General features: G+C 40.2%; 2 protein-coding genes across 2 annotated transcripts; one reads left to right on the plus strand and one right to left on the minus strand.

Moving 5' to 3' along the window:
* Positions 1–868: 868 nt before the first annotated feature.
* On the plus strand, positions 869–18,046 carry cttnbp2nlb (CTTNBP2 N-terminal like b). Its single transcript, XM_031753299.2, has 5 exons — positions 869–994; positions 4,535–4,642; positions 12,988–13,239; positions 13,505–13,612; positions 14,631–18,046. Exons 1-5 carry the CDS (start codon positions 989–991, stop codon positions 15,915–15,917), a joined length of 1,761 nt encoding a protein of 586 aa, XP_031609159.2. The 5' UTR covers positions 869–988; the 3' UTR covers positions 15,918–18,046.
* capza1b (capping actin protein of muscle Z-line subunit alpha 1b) lies at positions 17,114–22,235 on the minus strand. Its single transcript, XM_031753290.2, has 10 exons — positions 22,077–22,235; positions 20,488–20,551; positions 20,302–20,353; positions 20,045–20,108; positions 19,547–19,753; positions 19,384–19,463; positions 19,082–19,160; positions 18,925–18,996; positions 18,740–18,802; positions 17,114–18,615 (listed from the first exon to the last, which is right to left on the minus strand). Exons 1-10 carry the CDS (start codon positions 22,113–22,115, stop codon positions 18,475–18,477), a joined length of 861 nt encoding a protein of 286 aa, XP_031609150.1. The 5' UTR covers positions 22,116–22,235; the 3' UTR covers positions 17,114–18,474.
* Between the last annotated feature and the right edge of the window lie 39 nt (positions 22,236–22,274).

A 22,274-nucleotide genomic window follows, 5' to 3' on the forward strand; every position in this document is an offset into this window, starting at 1 on the left:
CTACAATGAATCGTAGTTGGTCTAAATCCTGTAACATAACCAACCGGTTTCGGCTCTTACTTTTTAAAAAGAGTAGGTTCACAAAGCCAGCACAGGAACAAAACAAGGACATGTTGGAACAACGGTTAGAGTGTTCAATGCCATGACCTCTCTTTGCTAATGTGACAAAACCAGTCCACTATTCACTATTTGAAAGACGATCTCCAGTACTTAGGACAGGTTGGTTAACCACAACCCCTCTAAATGAAGCTATAATTTATATAATACATATAATGGTCCTTAGAGGTGCAAAACCAAACGTGCTGGACTAAACTGTGGACTTAAGATGAGGTCTTGTAAGACATCTTACAGACGGGTGCACTGACCAAGTAGAAACGATGAGATGCGATGTTGCCATGCGGCCATCAGGAGGGGCTGAAACAAAGCAAGAGGCAGCATGCTGTATTCACCACGAGGTTTACGGTCCTGACAGTACTTAGTGGAATAATTTGCTCAAAGTAAGCTTTTAAAGGGAGACTATTTCTAAAGCAAACAGTCGAATAATTTTAATCATATTGAAATAATTTGTTGTGACTTCTATGGCAAAAAAAAATCTTATTTTCACTCCGTTTGTACGCTTCAAGCATTCACTATGCATCGGAACTGATAAATATAGAGATTTATTTTGCAATTAGAATAAATCTTTCAAAACTTAACGCACAGAGACAGACTTTGCATAAATCTATCGTTGGACGTCCGAAACAAAGAGGTTTATCCCGGACACCCATGACCGCATTTATCCCCGCCCTCCACCGATCAACCCACCAACCATTGGTTGGGTTGTTGCACTACGCCTTTGTGATTGGCTGACTGTCTCGTCACTGAAGGTCTGTTGTTCACACTCGCACCAGAGCAGGAGCTCCAGTGACAGTGGAGTGCTTTGATTCATGCTGTTGTGGAGTCCCCTTTTTGGATTCAAAGAACAATTAATGCGGCCAGAAAAGAGCGTATGAAGGTATGGAAGGGATTTTTCCCACTTTGCTTTGGCGTTTTTTTTAAGTAAAAACCGAAATGCAAAAGTCCACAGATGAATCTCTGACACAGTCTGAGATTTGCTTGTACGATATAGGATTTTGGTATTTCTGATTACGTGAAACTTTACAGGGGTTAACTTGGGACCTTGTGCTAAGTCATTATGGGGAAAAATATTTTCACATAAATATAGTAACCAAAATAAGAGTAATCGGAAAGATATACGTTCATTTTCAGGCTGTAGGGTGTGAGTGCTTCAGTTGTATTGATTTTACCCTAAATTCCAGCTATAGCTATAAATAATCGGTAATTTGATGTTGTTGTGAGGTTTATGGAACTTGGATATTGAACTGAATGTTACCAGTCCAGAAAATAATGACATTCCCTTGTGTTAGACAAAGGCCCAGGACGGCAGGTGGATCCTCTGCTACTCCTGAGCAACCACAGCGATCATTTAAAAATGCATGGAGCAGACTGAGCACTCTTTCCCACACCGTGAGCAAAGCAGGGAGGACCCTTCCTGTTTTCTTAGCCGGCATGGCTAATTTTTAACCTGAGAGAAACCACAGTAGAGGGATTAAAAAGAGAAAGAGGGGACAGAGAGCATAAATGCTGGACTATGTGTGAATTCACTCAAGATGAACACAGTAACTGAGTTGTGCAGTCTCCCTTTGACACTTACCACAGACCAGATTAGATGCTCTGCTTCTATATTGAATGCCTGGCTTGATATGTATGAGCATAACCTCTAATTTCAAAACCATGAATGTATTTGCTTTGGCTTATTACCGGATCAATCATTGCTACTCACACAGCCAAACTGCAACAGTTAAAACCATGTCAGCTACAGAGTGGGTTTCAGTAATTTACTCTTGAGTGACAATTCCCATGGTTTGGGTATCCCTGGAATGTGGCAACGATTTTCCATGGAAACTGATCGAATGACAAATACCCAGTTTTGGCATTACACTGACTGGCAACAGGTCAAACATACAGCAGTACTGACACAAAACTAATATCAAAGTGTGTGTGCATGTGTGTGGTTGAGAAAGAGTGAAACCACTGTCACATTATATGACAAGTTAGTAGCCAGTAAATAACTGCTGATTCACACTCTGCTGCTTTGCTGTGAATGTGTGGTGAGCCACAGAATGCACTCTGGAATTTTGGAGGGATAGAGAGTGTTGTGGGATCGCTGCTTGAAGAAAGCAAACACTAGACTTTGGAACTTCATGGCAGCAAGGAGAAGAGGGTGGGTTTGTTTAAAAAAAGAAGAGATGAGAAAAGTTGCTTTGACAAATTAAAGGAAATATCAAAACACCAAATGGTTTAGTAAGTATGAAAATAAAACTCATCACATGCTGTGCCATTTGCAGACAGCCGATCTTGACTCAGCTGAACACCTTAAGACAGAGCCGGGCAATTAATGTTCCCAACGGGTCACATGAGAAACTGGGACTGTTGTGGAGGGCCACGACAATAAGCTGAACTCAATTCTGCTACTCATAAGATTAGACGATACACTTAGTAGGCATAGTGGAAATGGCAGCATTATATCATTATTTAGTCAACAATATTCCAAAAACAACTGTATTTTTTGGCAAGATTTCAGAGATTTTTGACTTTCTACAAAGTGTTGTTGCTGTTTTGCTTTTAGTTTAATTATTTCATTTGCAGTTTTCCAGGTCTGCTTTGTAGGTTTCTTTAGATTTAGAAATCTTATCTGCTTTGGGCTTGAACAAATGCACTGAAGTCAGGCTCAGTGTCTGTGCTGGAAACACAAAGGACAGCATACAGGTGATTGTTGCCGAGAGAGGATCTGTATATGTATTTGTTAACTTTAATGAATGAGAACATTTGTTCATGTATGAGAGTAGATCCAAAGGGAAACAACATCTTATGAGATGTCTCCTTATGTGTAGAAAGTATTTTTTGAAAGAAGAATAAAAATCCAGCAGTGATACTGACTTAAAGTGCTGACTTAAGTTTTAATAAAATAAAAATAAAAATACATTTTTAGTACTGACATGCAGGATCTGCTTGTGTATAATAAAATGCAAAGAATTCAGTTCTGCGTTCATTTCAGTCACTTTTTCTTACATCTGCTTCAAAACTCTGACATTTTTCTCTGGCAGATTTGGACAACAATCAGTTGAAACACCTGCCAGTTTGTCCCATTTGAGCCCCAGCCAATCAAAGAATGCATTTACACGTGTCACAGACATCACAGCTCTCGCCCTGAGCTTCAACTGAAGCTCCAGATTTCCTGCAGTGTCCTTGATCCAGCTTGTTCCAGCTGAAGAGAGGCACATTGTCAGATGCAGAGTCCAGGAAACACTCTTTGATAAACCACCAGAGAATTATTTATTGTTTTTTTCAGTTATATGGGAAATCATGGAGCTGGTCTTGATCGCTCCATCCCTGGATGTGTAGAGCTTGGTAAAAAAAAAAAGTCCTTGGTTGTTTTTGCAGCTTTGCTAGCAAATTTTTAGATGTCTGTTCCCACTCTGCTTTAGGCAAGTTGCATTTCTTTGCCTGTTTAGTCTCATAATGGTGACTCAAATTGTAATCCTGAAATACAGCAACTGGCTCTTTTGCATTGTGTTTCAATGGGGCAAACCTCATGATTTATACTTATTTATGTTTGAATCTTAATTTCCCATTGACCTCATGTCAGGTCGATCAGGGACAACCAAATGGCCAGATGTGGCCCACGAATGTTAAAGTCTGCCTTAACATATGGGACCCACGTGGAAGACCGTGATCATAATCTCCTTCATTAACATACCAAAATCTTTTGTAAAAATGCAGTTTGACTCTCCAGCTAAGTCTAAGGGACTTGGCAAGATACAGTGACCTTATTCAAGAAGCCAAACCCTTTAAAACGACACTGAGAGCCCCACAAGGACATAATACTTCACACATACCTCATCAAATACTTTTCACACTCAGCAGCTTCAATGTGATTTAAAGGAGCTGATTTGAAAATGACTTCATCTGCAATTCAAAAGATGAAGTCAACTTACAGAAAAGTCTTTGTATCAGTTTTAAGAATGATGTCAGCTGTGTGAGGTGTGTTATGTCTGGCCCCTATGACTAGACAGGGCCCTTGCTGATGAGTCACAGGATGCAGTAGTTTAGGTGTAGCATGGATAAGGTCTTACAAGCTTAAAAAAAGATGTTTCAGACTATCACATTTGCCTAACAGTCTTGGGATTTGGACTTAATGTGCAGATATGCTAATGACTTCCTGTTTATAACCCGGAGCACAACCCAGCAAGGCCACAGATGGGACCCCGAGTTGTATATCAGTTCTGTGTCGCTCCCTGAAAAATGAGAATGAGTAGCTACTACTGTGGGCTGATTTACATATAAATCAATTTGTAATACCCAGAAGCAATCTTGTTTCCTAATTTGATTTTATTCTTTTTTCATCTGCTCCTTTAATGAAATAAAACAATTTTTAGGAACAATGAGAAATCTTGCTTTCACTCACTCTCACTCTCACTCTTTCTGTCCTTAGGAGGAGAAGATGAATGTGGAGGCTCTAAGCAGAGCGGAGCTGCTGACTCTCCTCAGTATCTTGGAGGGGGAGCTAGAGGCCCAGGATGTAGTCATACACACCCTCAGGGTAAGTTGGCGGCTACATCTGATACAACAGATCCCCCCCGTGGACTCGTGCTTATTGAAGGAGTTACATGACGGAGCATAATTAATAGCAACGTAGCATAACTAACCGTATCATTTCCATCCCAGTATCCCAATAAATAAAACAAAATGTGAGACTATCTTTACTCCATACACCATTTGACACTAAAATTAACCTGTTTCAGCATCAGACTCCCAATAAGAATGTGAGTGAACTGGGAGGGGATATGTAAACAGGAAGCTGAGGAAAAAGAGCTAGTGAAGACAATGGCACAGGAGCTGCTCTGGGTTCACAGACTAGACCACCAGAGCACCAGTATTATTGCTGGTCAGTCTGGCCTTTGACCAAATTTTCTTTTTAAACTCAGTCCCTTTTCAGTTTTGACTATTGTGTCTCAGTTGAGGTCAGACAGACTGCAGTTTATACTGGTGTCTTTTGTGACCACATTAGTTTTAATCTGGAGATTCCCATTGTTGCAAAATGAAAACAAAAGCGGATTACTCTGGTGTGGTATGTTGCCTCAGGTACATATTTCAGTGCCTTGCAAGAGCTGTTTAGCTTGGGCTAATTAGTTGTACATAACTGTCTTTGGAACACTAAACACAGACTATGAAGATGACTAGAGATTGCATTTTTAGATTGCATACTCTACATAGCATTTAGGCAAAGTTGTGCCAGTCAACACCCAAACATCTTTCAACTTAGGCAACCTGAATCACAACAGTCCACATTAGAAAAGATTATAAACATCATTCCAGACAAAACTCCACAACAGCCATGTTACATCACACATGTCTGATTTTAGAGAACCGTTTATGCTTGGTTTTCTTTTGAATGTTGAGTTTTGTGCAGCTAAAAGCTTTCCTTTTCAACAACATTGTTTAGCGTCTGGGCCTGGTCTGATTAGTTCTCTTTGTGCCACTGGCTGCTTTTTATACTCCTGGCCAAGCAGCTGTTCCATGCTTAGACCGTGAATGTTTGCCTCATTGTCTGAAATAACGATTAGGCCTGCAATGAGAACAAGTAGCAGTAATGTGATATATAGGCTTTGATATTGAAAAAGCAAATTAGAAGGCAGAGTTTCAGTGCCAGGACCTGAAGGAAAGCCATTCTAACCACACCAGCCCCTATGCAACTTAAAGAGCAGCTATCTAGAGCTGAAGCATACAGTGTTTGACCTGAAACTCAGTGCACATGTACAACCGTCCCCTCAGGACAAATGCATGGTCAACCTATTCCTCTTTCCAGATCTTTATTACTCTGTTTTTCTTCTATCTCTTTTCCTCCTTCGCTTTTCCTCACAACACAACCACATTACGGGGGGACTTTGCTGTTAAACTGTGACCCATGTCCCATCTACACCACTGACACAAACACAAACAGGTTTTGGTGGTCTCCATGGGGCCCGTCAGAGGCTGCAGTGTTTATTGCGGAGAGGATGTACAGAGTTATAGGCTTAAATCACTGACTTCCCTTGTTCCAGCTGGGGGCCTGTACAGTAAATTACTGACAGGTCAATGTAAGGGCAGACTGTGTGTTGAAGGGAGTGTCAGGACTTGATAGCAGGCTTCAATTTAGTCTGTCTCTGTGTATCAGTTTGACACCCAGGAAGTCTATTTATACCGTTTGTGTTTCGCTATCTTGGGTCTTTTGTACCTTCCCACTCTGGTTAACATATCTCAAGCAGTTGCTATAACAATGCTTTTCCTCAATTAGAGCTCTCTTTTCGGTTTGTTTACTAGCACACTGCATTTACCAAAGAAGTCGATGCTTACTTGTAGTGCTGGGCGATATGGAAAAAATATTTATCACGATATGAATTATTTTATATCACGATAACGATATATATCATGATATACCACCTGACCTGTGGTCATCTGGAAAGTATGCAGTCTTTAAACAGCGAGTGGAGAGGGTGCAGTCTTTGCTTTGAGTTACTGTAAAGCATGTCGCAAATCCGGGTGCACGTAAAGCAGCACCATGTTGCAAAACAACAAGACGGAGTTTCTTTGTGAAAAATGTCATTTTTTTATACTTTATTTTCTCTTGCATAAAGTTAAGAGTATGTATAGTGAGAAGACAACACTAATATATTTGCACAGGCTATTTAACCCTTTAAGACCTACCATAGAACCAAGTCTGCCAGAGCTTATCTTTACATTTATTTATTTTGAGTGTCCTCATAGTTTTATTTTTGAGATACACAAATTTTTATATACTACAGGAAAAATGAAAATAAATAAATGCAAATTTGCAAAAAAACAGCATGTGCATCAAAATAAACTATTTCCAACAGTGTAATTTGACTTCTAAGCATCCCAGAAACGATACAGAAAAGCATAAAGTCAAACGTGACTTTTACAAACACCAATATAAGCTTTGAAGCTTAAAAACTACATTTTCATGAAAATGACGTCACTCCGGTTTCGGACATGTAATGGCGGACATGCGATAGTTCGCGCTGACTTATATTCAAGTAGGAAGTGTTATGAACAGCTGATCGGATTGGCAAAGCCTGTTTCTGGAATATTGTTTTTGTTGCTGGAAGTGCTTTTTATGCAATTTTTGCAAAGCTATATGTGGAAGAAAACCGTGACCTAGGGCAAGCTAATGGAATAAGATGTAAGTACAACTCCTACGGTTTCATATATATACAAAAAAAAACATTATTGCGCTACCTTACGTGGTTACAGTTCTACAGGGATTTAAAAATAGTTAGGGAAAACGGAGTTTGCCTGCTCCGACCGGTTTTAAAGGGTTAATGATATATTTTATGTAATAATTTGTAAAATTCAGGTTAGAAACGATAGAGACGATAGAAGACAAATGGCACGATAGACACTTTTCTATCGTCCACACGATATATATCGTCATATCGCCCAGCACTACTTACTTGCATGTGGGGCAGATTGCTCAACCATATTTTCCAGTCTTTTCCTACCTCAAACACTCTCTCCTCTCAGCAGCAAGTACCTCGGACTGCAAAATAAAACTGCATCGTTGTAACCCCTCCTTCACCCGAAACCCCTGCAAACCTGGAGCTGCAACAGTTGTTTGCTTACTTAATCACACAATGAGATGGCGTCAACCGTGGGACTTGTCTCTACAGATTCTGGGTTTTAATGTTTCCAGTTCTCATCAGTGAGGACACAAATGAGCAGTCTTACTAGAGGGAACATTCCTCAGAACATGACACCAGAAACAGGTCTTGCATTCCAAGAGGTGTGGCGTATGTTTTGAGTTAACAATTGTCTGCAACTAAAGGCAACTAATGCTATTATTATCTTCTCCCTGTTAAGCGCTGAGCAACTCAAAGTTAGTGTGTTGAAAACATGGACTTTAGAGAAGAAGCTCTACACCTGCTCCTTAAATTGGCAGTGAGGAAGTGTAAGGTTGGTCCTTGTAGACTGGTGTCTGCATATCTGTTGAGACAAAGTGGGGAGCAAACGTATGAAACAAACACTGTAACAAAGTCTGTGACACTGAATTATCTGATAATGGAACTGTTTTTGTTTGTCCAGGCAACAGAGTTTGTGTGGTAATGTTTTTCATATGATGTCATGTCCTGTAATCCTAAAATGCTTTGTCTATTTTTATAGGCTGATGTGATTTCCCGACTCCATAAACAATAAGGGTGGGCAAGACTTTATTGTTCAGATAGGAGTGTGTATTCTTTTGCTACTCGAGAGCCACTGCCCGATTTGGACAAGTTCTTAAGATTGGCAGAGTAAATATTATAAAAAAGGGCCACTAACCACACAGAAGTTTCCCTTAAAAGGAAGCCTAATACAGTATCGTAGTGTACGAAGGGTCAGTAACCAACAGCCTGGAGATTGTAAAAAGGACAGCTCATTGACTTAAAAATGTGTAAAAGAGAAGGTGGGTCTACTTAAATATCATTTAAACAGCTTCTGGAAACATAAACCATGTCACACACAGAATTGACAGAAACAAGTAGTCGAATATGAGGCAGAGTAATGTTTTCCTAAGGATGCCTTTTTATGGCTGCTTTTGTTACACCTTAACTAGATTTTAAAATAAAGGTTTATATCTAACAACACCCTTCATTTTATTTAGATTTAACACAACACAGCCTGGCACTAATAATAACAATAATAATAATAATAATACAATTTTTTTTTAAAGCCATATAGGAGATCTGGCACAGAATTTCCTTGTTCCACTAATGATATGCCTTTTCGAAAGCAGCGCCTGACCAAAGGGTGAGAACACCTGCTTCTATGTTGCATCAGTAACCGCTGATGATAACATTTGCTGCAGTTAAACATTACTCAGAAAGTTTCATTTGGTGTCGTCCCACTTATCTTAGCACCACCTGTGATTAATGTGTACCTGGGAGGTGTCTCGAGCACACCTTAGCTTACATTTCATAAAGCAAACACCTAAAATCTCACAATCCCATTTTTCTTTCTCTTACTTCCTCTATCTGTGTCTTTCTCTCTCTCTTGAGTAGAAGAAGAAATGAAAGTAATGAATAAAAAAGTGAGTACTATAATTGAGTTACACTTGACTTACAAGTCAATTTTAGCATCGTAACCATTTGTAGCTTTTAATAACTGTTATAAACTTAAAGAGACATGATACCTGTATGCATGCCTCACATGCCTACATTGTCGAGACACTGTTTGAAGGGGCCGCTGTGCTGCAAGGCATTGAATGCTATGTTTTGTTTTGTTTTTCATTAGCAGTTTGGCTTATTTATCTGCATCATCTGGAAAAGCTAATCAGCGTAAACCTAATACACTGTCTTTAACTCCGTTTTTAATTATTATATCTTTCTTATTTGCTGGTCGCCTGTTTTAGCTGTGTGCAACCAAATTTTGTTTATATTCTTATTGCTGGCTTTGCACATAATGGCAATAAATAATAACCCATTTAGGCTGAGACATTTTTAAATTGCTTCTTTTTTTACTGTTACCATGTAGGTCTACAATTTCAGTCGGTTTAGAGTAAAGGAAAGGTGTGAAGGAGAATTTATAAGAAACTAAAGCAACAGAAGTAATAAAAGAAGCATTGAAGCACCTTTTCATAGTATGTAGAGAGTTCAACCTGCTCCTATTATGGCTACTATTTAGTCTCTCAGTTAAAATAATACCTTAGCAAATGTCATTACTTATTTGTAGCCCAGGTTTTCATGTTGGCCCTTTGCTTATTTCTTACTTAAACGTGTCATGGCATGTGATAAGGGGGAATTCTTTTAGTTTTAGTACACACAGTTTTGATAGGTGGTTGAGTTTTGTTTTTTCTCACATGTCTGCTAAAACTTTGTAAGCTAACTGCTTAGCAACATTAGCCAAATAACTTTTTACTTGTAAGAATACTAATGACACTGTTGGCTCAAGTTAATGTGTGGCTATTAGTTGTTTACGTGTTAGCTATAAAAAGATATGTGTTATATATGTTCATACATCATGTGTTCGTATGTGAGCTTGCTGTATTTTTCTGCAGCCTACTTTGAGTAGAATGTGTACGGGTTCTCCTAAGAAATTACTCCATTCTCTTGCTTCTGTTAAGCTGTTATGTAGTGGATTTTTATGGTGTCATTAGTGGTTAGCTAGCTAGTAGTTAGTGCCCGGCACCAGGCTGTCATACCAAACTCACTGAAGATGCACACTATTGAGCAGCTATGTTATGTATAACCATTTTATGGCCATTTTCACTCTCATAACTGCTGCTTGAAGAAAAAAAAAAAACAACCACTTGAAAGTATCCTGCATATTTTTTCCCATGACTTCCTGTAAAGACATTTGTTATCCATAGTTGTGTAGAGCTATGTAGCAGAGAGGCTTTGCTTGTTGTGCCCTGTCATAAAGGAAAGTGCAGTCTGTCATTACGATCAGAACTGTCCCGGCAAAAAAACATAAGAGGCCAGACCTTAGGCCAGCCCTGCTACAAACACACAGTACACTCTCACACACACTGAGCCCAGCCCTTAATGGTCTGTTTAAACAGCTATTTAACTCAGGAAGCTGCAGTTTTGTCTCCAGTTTTACTCTAATGACCAACAGAAAAATAACAAAAGTTCACAACCACAGTTCAGGATATACATAATGGCTAACACAAAACTTTATAGTCATAGAAAAAGGAAAACTGAGATACGGATATACAGTCATATTGGTTCTCAGACACTGAAGGCCTGCTGGGTCAGACTTGGGAACAATGCATGAGACTGAAAGCACTGAGACAGTGTCTTTGTGCAAGTTCTGTAATCTCTTCACAGAGGGTCACATTCTTTGTACAGCCAGAGAAAAAGTCTCAAATACAGCCTTCCTACTGAAGCCCCGAGGGTGTGTGTGTGTGGTAATGGTATTTTTTGTTTTGTGAGAGCATGTGAGAAAAAGAGCCTGACAGAGAGGAGGAAGTAAAGAGATGCATTTTCTAACAAGTGATGATGAACTTCCAGAGGAATGCAGTGGCATGCATGTTTGGGCATGGGAACGATGAGAAGGCATTCAGCTGGGGTGTCTGATGAGGATTGTAGGGGGAGATGGAGACGTGTCCCCAAGAGCTCACATCATTAGGACTGCCTGCTGACCCTGCATGCCTGTAGAACTCAAACCCACTAAACTTACTAAACCTACTATCTGCTATGTAGTTAATGAGACCTCTTGATGATGTATTCAGATGACAAGGACTGAGGTCCACAAAGCCCTATTGTGCTTCACTTATTTTTACATTTTCCCTTGAACAAAGTGTAGTAAAATGGTTTAGTTATTTATGATATCTTGTTCCTCGTGGTCTAATTTTTTCCCCTGAACAGGTGTGCTGTCACGTTTTATTCACTTGTTTTTAGTTTACATATAATTGAACCACTTTAATAGCATCGGGTTTGTGTGTGTGTGTATGTGTGTGTCTGTGTCTGATTTTATGGTACAAACATTCACCCCTGCATCCCTGGGGAGGCGTTAACATCTGCCCCTGGTGGGGGGACTGGATAGCCGTTCCTCACCTCTTTGTGTTTGGTTTGAGTGGGATGACCATCTGCTTGGTCTCACGCTGACGATAACATCACTCAGCCCAGATTTCCTGCAATCACACAAACACACGCTTCCGGATCTATGTCCAGTCATAATGATATCCCTTTTTGGTTCGGTGCCACAGTGTGGAAAAAAAGTCTTCATCCTATCAAACCTATATACTGTCATACATAAGAAACACTGGTTTCTGCTCAGTCAAGTCTGAACATGTACTCGCATATTAATGTGCATGCATGTTCGGGACATAACAGTCCTGGAACAAAACTCAATACATCCTCAATGTTTCCATAGAAGTTAAGAGAATAAATTGCAGTCAGGTCCTGTTAATTAAATCAACTTAATTAAATGATCTCCAGCAAGCGTGCACACCTCTATTAAAGGAGAGGGTTGGGGCAGTTTGCTGGTCTGGAGTATTCAGTTGTGTTTGAACACAGTTCCAAGGAGGAAAGACATCTTGCTGCTGCCTGTCAATCTAGGGGGGAAATCACCCCAAAGTCAGGCTATGGAATGCTCAGAGAAATGTAAAAAAAAAAAAAGGAAAGACACAGATCTTACACTGCTAACTGTTAGAGCTAATGATAGTACAATTAGAAAAAGATTGGGCTAGTATGACTTTCTGGAAGGGTTGCCAAAAGCCTGTTTTCTTTATAAAGAACGTGGCCACATGGCTTGGGTTTGCAAAGTTGCTTCTAAACAAACTAGACTCCTGGAACAGTGTCCTTTGTACAGACCAAAGTGGAGATGTTTGGCTATAATGTAAAGCACCACATTTTGGAAAAAACAAAACATGGCATATCAGGGCAAACGCCTCCTACCAAATGTCAGTCACAGAGATACAAAGATAATAATTAGGGCTTGTTTTGCAGCCATAAGACCTGAATACCTTACAGTCTTTGATTATGAACTTAGTATTCTAGAGTCACTTGTGAGGCCGTCTGTCCGATTACTAAAGCTTGGCAGAAACTGGGTTATGCAGTAGACCATAAGCCCAAGCACAGTAGCAAATCTTCAACAGAATGTCTAAAAAAGAAAATAATCAAGGTGCTCCAGTGGCCCAGTCAAAGTCCAGCCTATATCCTATGAAAACTTCCTTTTTCACATGACTGTAGACTGTAGTAGATTTTGTCTCTATCTTGTTGCCTGCTGTGCTACATAAAAATGGGTGTTACCCTGCGCTTCAAAATTTGAAATCTACTCAAGTTGATTTTCAGCATCTATTGGAAAGTACAACCATATTCATATATGTGAATAGAACAGAATCTATTTGTTGTCACTGTATATGCAACAAAATTACAGGTTAACGCAACTATGTTTGTGTATATCTGATAGGCTCAGCACAAAGATGCTTTTGTCCAAGAGCGCTACGGACAGTATGACCTCAGCGATCCATTCCTGGCCCTGCAGCGGGACAACGAAGCCATGGAGTGCCAGAACACAGCCGCCGAACCTCACACGCATCTGCAGGGAAGGGCAGTGGGGCCAAATCCTCTGGCTGTGCTCAAACTGGTCATGGCTCACTGCAAGAGGATGCAGGAGAGGATGATGGGACAGTTAGCTGCTGCTGAAAACAGACACAGAAGGGTAAGGGGCAATGCACAGATAGTCACCAGTCTTCAGATCAGGTTTTCTACGCAGCCATTATCACACATGGGCTCACACAGGTGCAAGTTTGCTATGTGTGTGAACATGCATGTGTGTTTGTTTCAGCTACTGATTTGGCCTTATAGTAGTGAGGCAGACAGAGAGGGGATGTGGAGCTTTTCCACCCCAAAGCTCAAGGTCTGTGAGGATATGTGTGGGAGACTCACAATTTTAGTGTTTTTCCCTTTGGCTGTATGTTTGATAGATGATAGCAGACTTGGAGGAGGAGAAACGACGACACGTCCAGGAGTCTGCACACCATGCTGATTTCACCTTCATGCTGCAGACAGAAAGAGATAAACTACTGCAACAGGTGAGACTGGAATGTAAAGGATAGGCGAAACAATAAGTGTGTGTATATGTATGTTTGTCTTTGTGAGATAAAATGTTAACGTCTTATAGAAATTGTTCCTCTCTTGCTGACAGATGAGCACATCTGGTCAACCTGCTTCCCTTTCCCTCACCTCTCCCTGTCTGCACAGTGTCCTTTTTCGCTGTTGTGGTGGTGATTTAAAACCCAGCAGCAGGGAAGCATCAGTGAAACTCCACTGTGTAACTCAGTAGGGTGGAGAGGGCTTGTCCGGTTAAAAGTATAGACACACACACAGGCACTAGTGTGTGCAAGCACAGAAATGTTCCATGGGAAACAGATGAGGAAGAGACTATTGTTTAGCTGACTAGTTGCCATGGGGCTTTATGGCCTCAGGAAGCCTGAGATAATGGATGTTCTCGTCTAATGCAAGGTCAGCCCGCGAGCACGCACACTGAGAGCACACAATCGGCTACTACATAAACTTCACACAAGGACCTTATGTAAGAAAGGCTTCCTGAGCGTCTCTTAGTCTTCCTTAGGCCTTCCTGCCATATACCAAATACACACACGATTGTATTTTGTCACCTCTCACTTCCTTCTAATACTCATCAAAGCTCTTTAGAAGCCCAGAAATCTTCAAAGGATTTCACAGTAAATACTAATTTCCAAAAAACATAACTTTTTTAATGAGACAATACCATTATTATTTCAGTGTCACTCGAGTTAATGTCATAAAAGTCATTGGCAAATGATGAAAATATGCAGAAGATAAGAAAATCACATATAAAGCAGGTCTAAAATAGACAGCAGTGTTTGAAACAGAAAAAAACTATTGCTGCCAACTTGGTTATAGTGAATAGACTTCTTCTACTTTTCAGAAAATTTGTATTTTTAAAGAAAACAGTATCTACTCCACTGTTGGATCTACTGTAACACAGCAGTGCTATTTTGCCTCCTTGTGGTCACATGTGGCAGAGCAACCATGACTTCATTTGTGTCTCTCTCATTCCCTTTCTAGCTGGAAGTGGAGCGTACAACAGTGCAGAGACTAGAGAAGGACAAAGCCCAAGTAGTGAGCAAGGTGGAGGAGTCTCTGTCCCAGCAGCAGCAGCTCTCCTCAACTCTGACTCTGGAGCTCCAGAAAGCCAGCAGCCAGGCTCAGGAGGAAGCCCAGAAAGTCTCGCAACTTCAAGTGTTACTGCAAGAGGAGACCAGTGCCCTGGAGAAGCTCCGGGCTGTTCTTGAAAGTGAGAAGAGCAGGGCAGCCAAGCTTGAGGCCAAATCTGAGAAACAGATGGCTGAGTTTGACAGAGAACGTGAGCAATTGAAAGTCAGACTGGGTAAAGAGGAGGAAAGGAGTAAGGAGCTTGAGAGGCAGGTGGAGGACCTGAAAAAGAGGTTGGCTGAACTTGAAGGATCTAAAGAAGAGGCAAAGGCAGCTGTGGTGGAGGAGAAAGAGTCAATACCCAAAAAGATGGCAGTATCCACCTCTGTTCAGACTGAGCTGGATGGAAAGATAACCGTCACACCTAAATCCACCTCACTGTCAAAAGTCAACGGCCATCATGGTCAAAAAGAGACAGAATTGACACAGGAAGGGAGAGGAGCAGATAATGGTGGGGTAGTAGAAAATGGGGGAGGATCACTTTTGCATTCCCCTCACCCTCATCCTGCCTCTCCCTCCAGCACAGCCTCCTCTTCCCTCTCCTCTTCCCCCATTTCCTCTCCTGTTCTGGCAAAGCGTCTGGGCAGTCCTGGTTTCCATCAGTCCTCCTACCAGGCTGGAGTCAATCAGCGGTTCCAGGCTGCCAGGTACAAGTTCCAGAGTCAGGCGGAGCTGGATCAGCAGCAGCATGGCGGCCCACTTTCCCCGAGGGACCTCTCCCCCACCACCTCCTCCATTCCTCCCCCACCAGAGCACAGCACAGTTAAGCAGCTGGCCCGCAACACTGTCACTCAGGTGCTGTCCCGCTTTACCAATCAGCAGGCTGGAGTCAAGCTGGCTCCAATCAGCAGCTCTCCATTTGGTACAGACTACCGCAATCTAGCAGCATCTCCTCCGGGAGGAAGGTCGCCTTCAGGGCCTCTATCTCCAGGCATCCGCTCCCCCATCATTCCACGTTCAGAGAGGGCCTACCCTCCCCCAACTCCTCCCAAGAAGCCGGGCATGAGTCCAACTCCAGGCTCTCCCAGTCACTCTGCTCGAACCAGCCTCTTTCCAGAGCTGACGGGGAACTGTGGGCACAGTAGTAGTGGCCAGGAGGGGGCCAAGGAGTCTGACCTGGTTTTGTCTTCAAGCAGTTAATAGCAAGATCACCCTAACCAAGAACTGCTAAACAATTCAGGGTTATGTCAGCAGTTTTGAAGTATCCATGTTAAGTAGCAAAACTACTTAATAGCACTCCAAATCAGAAGTCTAGACAATTGAAGCTGTGCTGGTTCAGTCAGATCCAGATTTTGCTGCACCCCTACCTCCATACAACAGTTGGAAAGTTGGAGTAGAACTATTTGAAATGAACTACAGTACATGGATTATTTTAGTTGCATTTCTGTTTTTTGTCACTTGGCTGTCTTTATTTCTTTACGTAGAACTATTGTGAGTTTGTGTTAATTGAAAATGTGCTATTTTAGACACTATATTAAAAGTATTCAAAAATAATTTACAATATAAAGATCCAGGAAACCACCTGTTGATTTTTTTAAAAATCTTTTTTTAAAGAAATTATTATAGTTTTTGTCATTGTCTAACAAACCTTTTCTTTTATCATGAGCAGAAGCTGCTCATTGTTTTACAATCAAAAAACACCAGTCACACGATGTTAAAAAAATAAACTGTATAGGGCTTAAATGTGTAAATGTAAACAAATGTAGCTTTCACTGTTTTAGTTTTGAAATGTTTTCCCAATGACTTCTTATGCAGTTTCTAGAGATTCTCAGTTAAAAACTTTATTATACTGTAAAAGAAAAAGTTCTTTATGAACGAACATCAGCTGCATGTACTGTTTTTATGCTACACTTAACCATGAAAACACTTGAGTATTATGAAGAGGGAGACTGCACTTTGCACTACATTACTGTATGTCTACGATTTTTTTTTTTTCAGTGACATCTGCTTCACAGCCCAGGGAGGACTATGTGTCATTATTATGTGATAAACTAGTTATACTGTCGATAAGAGTGGACACTAAAGTTTCCAATCATGTCATTGTAATTTTTCTATTGTATTATTTCCTGTGACTTACTGTATGATCCTTGGCTTTAAAACCAATGATTCCTTCCAAGCAAATATTTTAGCCATTCTATTTGAATCTGTAAGGCATACACTGCTGTCAGTGACCTTCACTTGTATAAAGGATGTCATGAAACCCTGCAAAATTGTGTGCTTTTCAAATAAACTCTCCATGTCTTTAAAGCCTAGTGTGTCTTTTAAAACAATTTCAGTTGTTCAAGTCTTGATTGGAGTGCTGTCTAAAGCTTTGTTTTAAAAGGCAGACAAGAAAATAAAACTGTCACGTCTCTTTATTTGAACAGAATGGGGCAGTACAGTCTTGAAGTTCACTGATCGGCACACAGTTCTGTATTGTAATGGTTAAACACAGCACATAGTATAGCTAACAAGTAACTGATCCAGAGTCTGCCTACTCAGAAGTGATGCAAAACTGTATGATGTGGCCTCACAGAAATCATTTACAGTAAGATCTTGCCTCATGTAGCAACTGCTCTCTGTCCACTTGGCGCCGACCAGTACACAAACAGTTTGTTGCAGTTAACAGAGCAATTTTCTAAGACTCCCAACAAAACCTTGTGTATTAAAATAGATATTTGCATACGTGGATGGGAAGATGGAGATCTTTACCATAGGAAAGAGATTTTGGCAAATAAATCTTGGTTAATGTGAGTATATAAGTTTTCCTCTATACAAAGGAAAAGCTGTACAGCAATGAGGGTGTTGCCAAAGTAAGAACAGAATGTATTGCAGATGCAGCGTCATAGAAGTTGCTTTATCTTATTTCAGTCTTCATAGCTTGCATGGGTGGAGAGACCATACGTCAGTGGATCACAACAGAAAACAACATTCCCTTGGCTGTAACGCATACTGACAACCACATAGGTGCAGGAACAGAGCTATGCTAAGGATTGTGCCATCTTAAATGTTTGCAACAGGAAGAAATACTTGTCAGTTTTGTTTGCAGTGTGTACCTAAGCCCCATGTCCGTTCAAAAAGACTACCAGCTTGGTATTGGATAGTTAAACTGTCACGGCAGATAACGACTACTCAATTTTTTGTCAGTCTTTTGATTTTACTCATGTACTTGAGTTTTAATTCATCGGCAACCACAATGACACAAAATCTCTAACAAAAAAATAATAATTTCTAACCCTGATAAGTGATGGTGTGCTTAATTTCTCTCATGAGCTGCTTTGTGCATCCTGGTTCCTTCTGGGTGTGCTGAGAACTGTAATAGTTCTACATCAGTTTTACTAAGAATAATAATATATATACACAACTTCTCAGACTAGCATCTAAGGTCTGTGATCCTTAGATGGCCAGAGGAAATTTACTTCTCTAATGCTGCAGTCCTGAGCACAGCCCTGTCCAAACACAGTCCTTTCAAAACATACAACCACTTTCTCTAAACCATGATTATTCCCATAATTGAACATTCCTTGCAACAGACAGACATCTGTGCCTAACAGTCCGGACACCTTTAGTTATATATATTTTTTTGTTGTTTGTTTTTTTTTTTAAATTTCCTTGCCCCATATTGATATAGTTTTGCTTTGGTTAGTCCTTGCGCAGGTACAGGTGGGTTGAGGGCCAGCAGGAGCATGCATCTCCCTGGTCAGTCCCCGGCCTTGCTTTAAGCATTCTGCATCTCCTTGCCAATCTTGTAACTTAGAATCTTATTCCAATCGATCTTTGTGCGTGTGACAGGCAGCTGACGACGCAGGGCCTTAAAGGTCGTATCAGACATGGTCTGGTAGTTCTCACTGATAGCAGTCTAAAGGAGCCAAAGGGGAAGGGAAACAAACATCAGTTGAAATGTTTTTCCTTTTTTTAAAATTGAAAATGTTACCGGTAACACTTATTTTTCAGCCAGTACATAAAGCATGTAGTTAGCTCACCTGGTAGTCATTTTCGGCATTCTCAATAATGTCGACAAATTCCTTAGCTGTCTGGATCTCACTCTGTCAAAAAAAAAAAAAAAAAAAAAAAAAAAAAGTGAGAGACTTCTTTTGTCTTCATACAAAGCTGTCACAGTCAGATGACTACAGTGCAAGGACCATTGTTGACATACATCAGCACTTACAGTCACTGGTATGGAGTCTTCTACCTCCTTGTGGCTAACCAGCTGCACATTCCCATCTTCATAATAGTGCACCTGCAATAAATTAGAAAAACGTTCATTATCAAACCAATATTTTGCAACAATATTTCTCCTTATTTAAGACAATGTGTACACTGACCTGGATTTTCAATACTCCTACCACCTGAGCAGTGGACTGACCAATGGTAAGCTTCCACTCTGACCTACAGCGACCATTCCTTTGTCAGGGAAAATAAAAAAAGACTTATGTTACAAACAGGATCATCAGGAAGCAAAAAGCACTGAATAAGCGCCTAATAATCCCCCTTTACCCAGAAGAATATATTGCTAAGCATTTCTGTGACGGAGCCACATTATAAAAAATAAAATATTCTATTATATTTAGATATATTCACATATTCATTTTTTTTTAATCTGGTGTTTTCAGGGAGCACACTATACCAGAAGTTTTTGGGTTGAAACTGATGTCCTTCAATGCAGGCTATGATCGTTTGCTGACCATCAACTGTTTTCCCATATACCTGCAACACATAGATGTTATGGGTAAACAGCAGGCAATGTTGCATATAATGACCATATTGTCATTGTTTTAAATGCACCTTACCGTACAGACTCCAGTAGGGTAGTGCTCTTTGACATAGGCACTAAGGGCAGTATCACAGGCATCTCTCCAACTTCTCAGTGCTGTCTCTCCTTCGTATGGCTGCACTTCGCTCACTTCTTTTCTTAGGTGGTCGAAACGGAATGATAAACAGTTGCGAGGATCGAGGAAAAGTCCCTGACCCAAGTCACCATGCTCTGTGATCAGGACCTTAAATGAAGGAATAAGAAAGAGTGAATAAACCTGTCGCACGTATTTGCTCACCTAAAATAAAAACAACTGCGCTTGAACCAAGATTTTCCTAGTTGGCATGTTTTATATTTATTTAATTGTTTAGGGCTCATCAGAAAATAGTTTCAGGGCTGGAAAAAATGCACATCACACAGAAGTACTCAGATGTTTCTCATGATCAACTGATAAATTAAACGTGATCAACTAACTCTTCAGGGGACCCCAAAAAAGGATCGATTTAAATGAATGATTTTAAAAATCCAAACATACCGGCTCATCATATCCCTCTAATTTGGCAGGTGTAAATTGATCCATGTTGTACTGGGCAAAGGAGCTGGAGAAAGAAAATTGGCAGAAAAACAAAGTAGCTATTAATAATATGGCATCAAATGTATTTCGAAAAAGTGCCTTAAAGATATAAGGAATGACAAACAGCTCTGAAATGAAAAATTTCCCATATGGAAACTTTTGCAACCTATTTCCTGAATAATGAAATTCCATCATATGCGTAACTAAGCAGCACTTACTGTGAAGCCCCCTCCCTAAGAAGATTGTCATTGTTGAGGAGAAGCCGCACATCTACAAAGAGTAAAATAAACCAATGTTTGGATAGATCTCTTAAGAGACAGAAAGTTATTATTATTGTTCGAAGCAAAGTATAATACATAAGTCAGTGATGTTATCAAAGACATCTTTCTACATCTGCTTCTTACCATTGAAGACTTCATTGAACTCTCCAGGGGGGGCATGTGTCACAAAGTTGGCAGCTATGCGGACCTGCAGACACAAATTCAATGCCACCAATTAATTCAGCCATCAAAGTAATGAGGGCTTTTTCTGACTCAGAATGGGCCTTTGGAAGGTCTGTATACATGGTAATTCACATTACTACAGCATGTGGTGCGGAATAAGCAATAAGCTTGTTGTATTTTTTAAGAAAAAGAAAACAAAACATGATTTTCTCTCATTTATTGCCATTTTATAGACAAACATATCTTATGTTTGAGTAAATGAAAACCTATTTTACACAGTTTAAAAAATATATAATAACATTTTGTTTCATGGGAAAGGTAGGAGGGGATTTTTGCTGACCTCTACTCGTTCACTGCAATCCCAAATTTTCCTGTCATTACCCACTGGATCTTATTGTATAAACACTAAGGTCCAAACATTAAATGTTTTTAATCTCTCACCTCCCTGGTACAAAGTCTGTAATATCTGAAAGACTGCCAAACCCAGACTTGTCAATGTCTGATTAGCCTGGCGTCTGTAAACCCCATGTTGTACTCATTCTGGCATTTATTAGACACTTTTGAAGGCAAATGTTTTGTACAATGACTTAGTTATTACCCCATAGATTGAAACCTAACATTCTTGTAGCTTTTGCCAGTTTGGTTCAAGTAAGTAATCACATTTTAACAAATTTAACATTCCAATTAACAACCGATTTTGTTACTGATTTTGAATTAGGTTGCTAGCTTTTCTTGTTAAGAAGTCAGTGTAACTTTAAAGCTCCCATGTCTTTTGCAACAGTAGGGACTTTAACCTAGCAGAGAACAAGTTTTACTAAATAAAGGATTTATATTTGCAGTGGACACTGAATTTAAACACTGCTTGTCAGTTCCTCGTAAACAAAATGTCATCTCGCCCTTAGTTTCCTATCTGAACGGCAACAGATTGATGTTATCAGAAGAATGTTGTCGCCACTTTGTTTTCCTGTTCAGATGGCTTACCTATAGGTACCTTTTCTCAGAGAACGACCATGCTGAAACGGGTGCCTCCAACTGGCGTTGCGAATAGTGACACCGTCAGGTTTCATCTTAACTCTAGGCACCTGTATCCTGATCTTAAGTCATGTGATGCAAACATAAGTATTTGAGCTGCAACTGAATCTGTTTGACCCAGAAATCGAAGGCAAAGTAATGGTAGCTGCTAATGTTAGCGAACGCTACAGGAGGAACACACAGCCCTCTGTGATTGTTACTGGCATGGGCATTGTCATACTGATTTTGGAAACTAGTCGCGATACTTTTATTTTAATTAAATTTTTATTCTAAACATTTTTCAGTACAAAAATGGTTAAACCCTCAATGAATGTTTGCTTCTGTAGCTGCTAGCCAACTATAAGCTCGAACTAGCGTTGGCTAGTTAGCTCACGGTAGCTTAAAACAGAAGTTTATAATTTCTACATCAGAACAAATACTGCCATTCTCTTTCCAAATTTCACATAAATATATAACACGTGCGCCCGTTTACAAATGAGAAAAATGTCGCTGAGCAAAGAATTAAAGAGTCCCCAAACCTTCTCTTCATCTGACAGCGGCTCCTCAAAATCAGCCATCTTGGCTCTTTGTGACCCCACCTACCCCAGCTGACTGACAAAACCAGAGCAGTAGCTGTCATGCACAGAGGAATTAAATAAATACTACTAAAGTTATGTAATCACCTATTTTCCCCATATACGTTTCTCTCTTATCATATACAATCAGATAGTTAGGAT

Source organism: Oreochromis aureus, linkage group 20 (genome assembly GCF_013358895.1).
Source record: "Oreochromis aureus strain Israel breed Guangdong linkage group 20, ZZ_aureus, whole genome shotgun sequence".
Taxonomy (NCBI): Eukaryota; Metazoa; Chordata; class Actinopteri; order Cichliformes; family Cichlidae; genus Oreochromis; species Oreochromis aureus.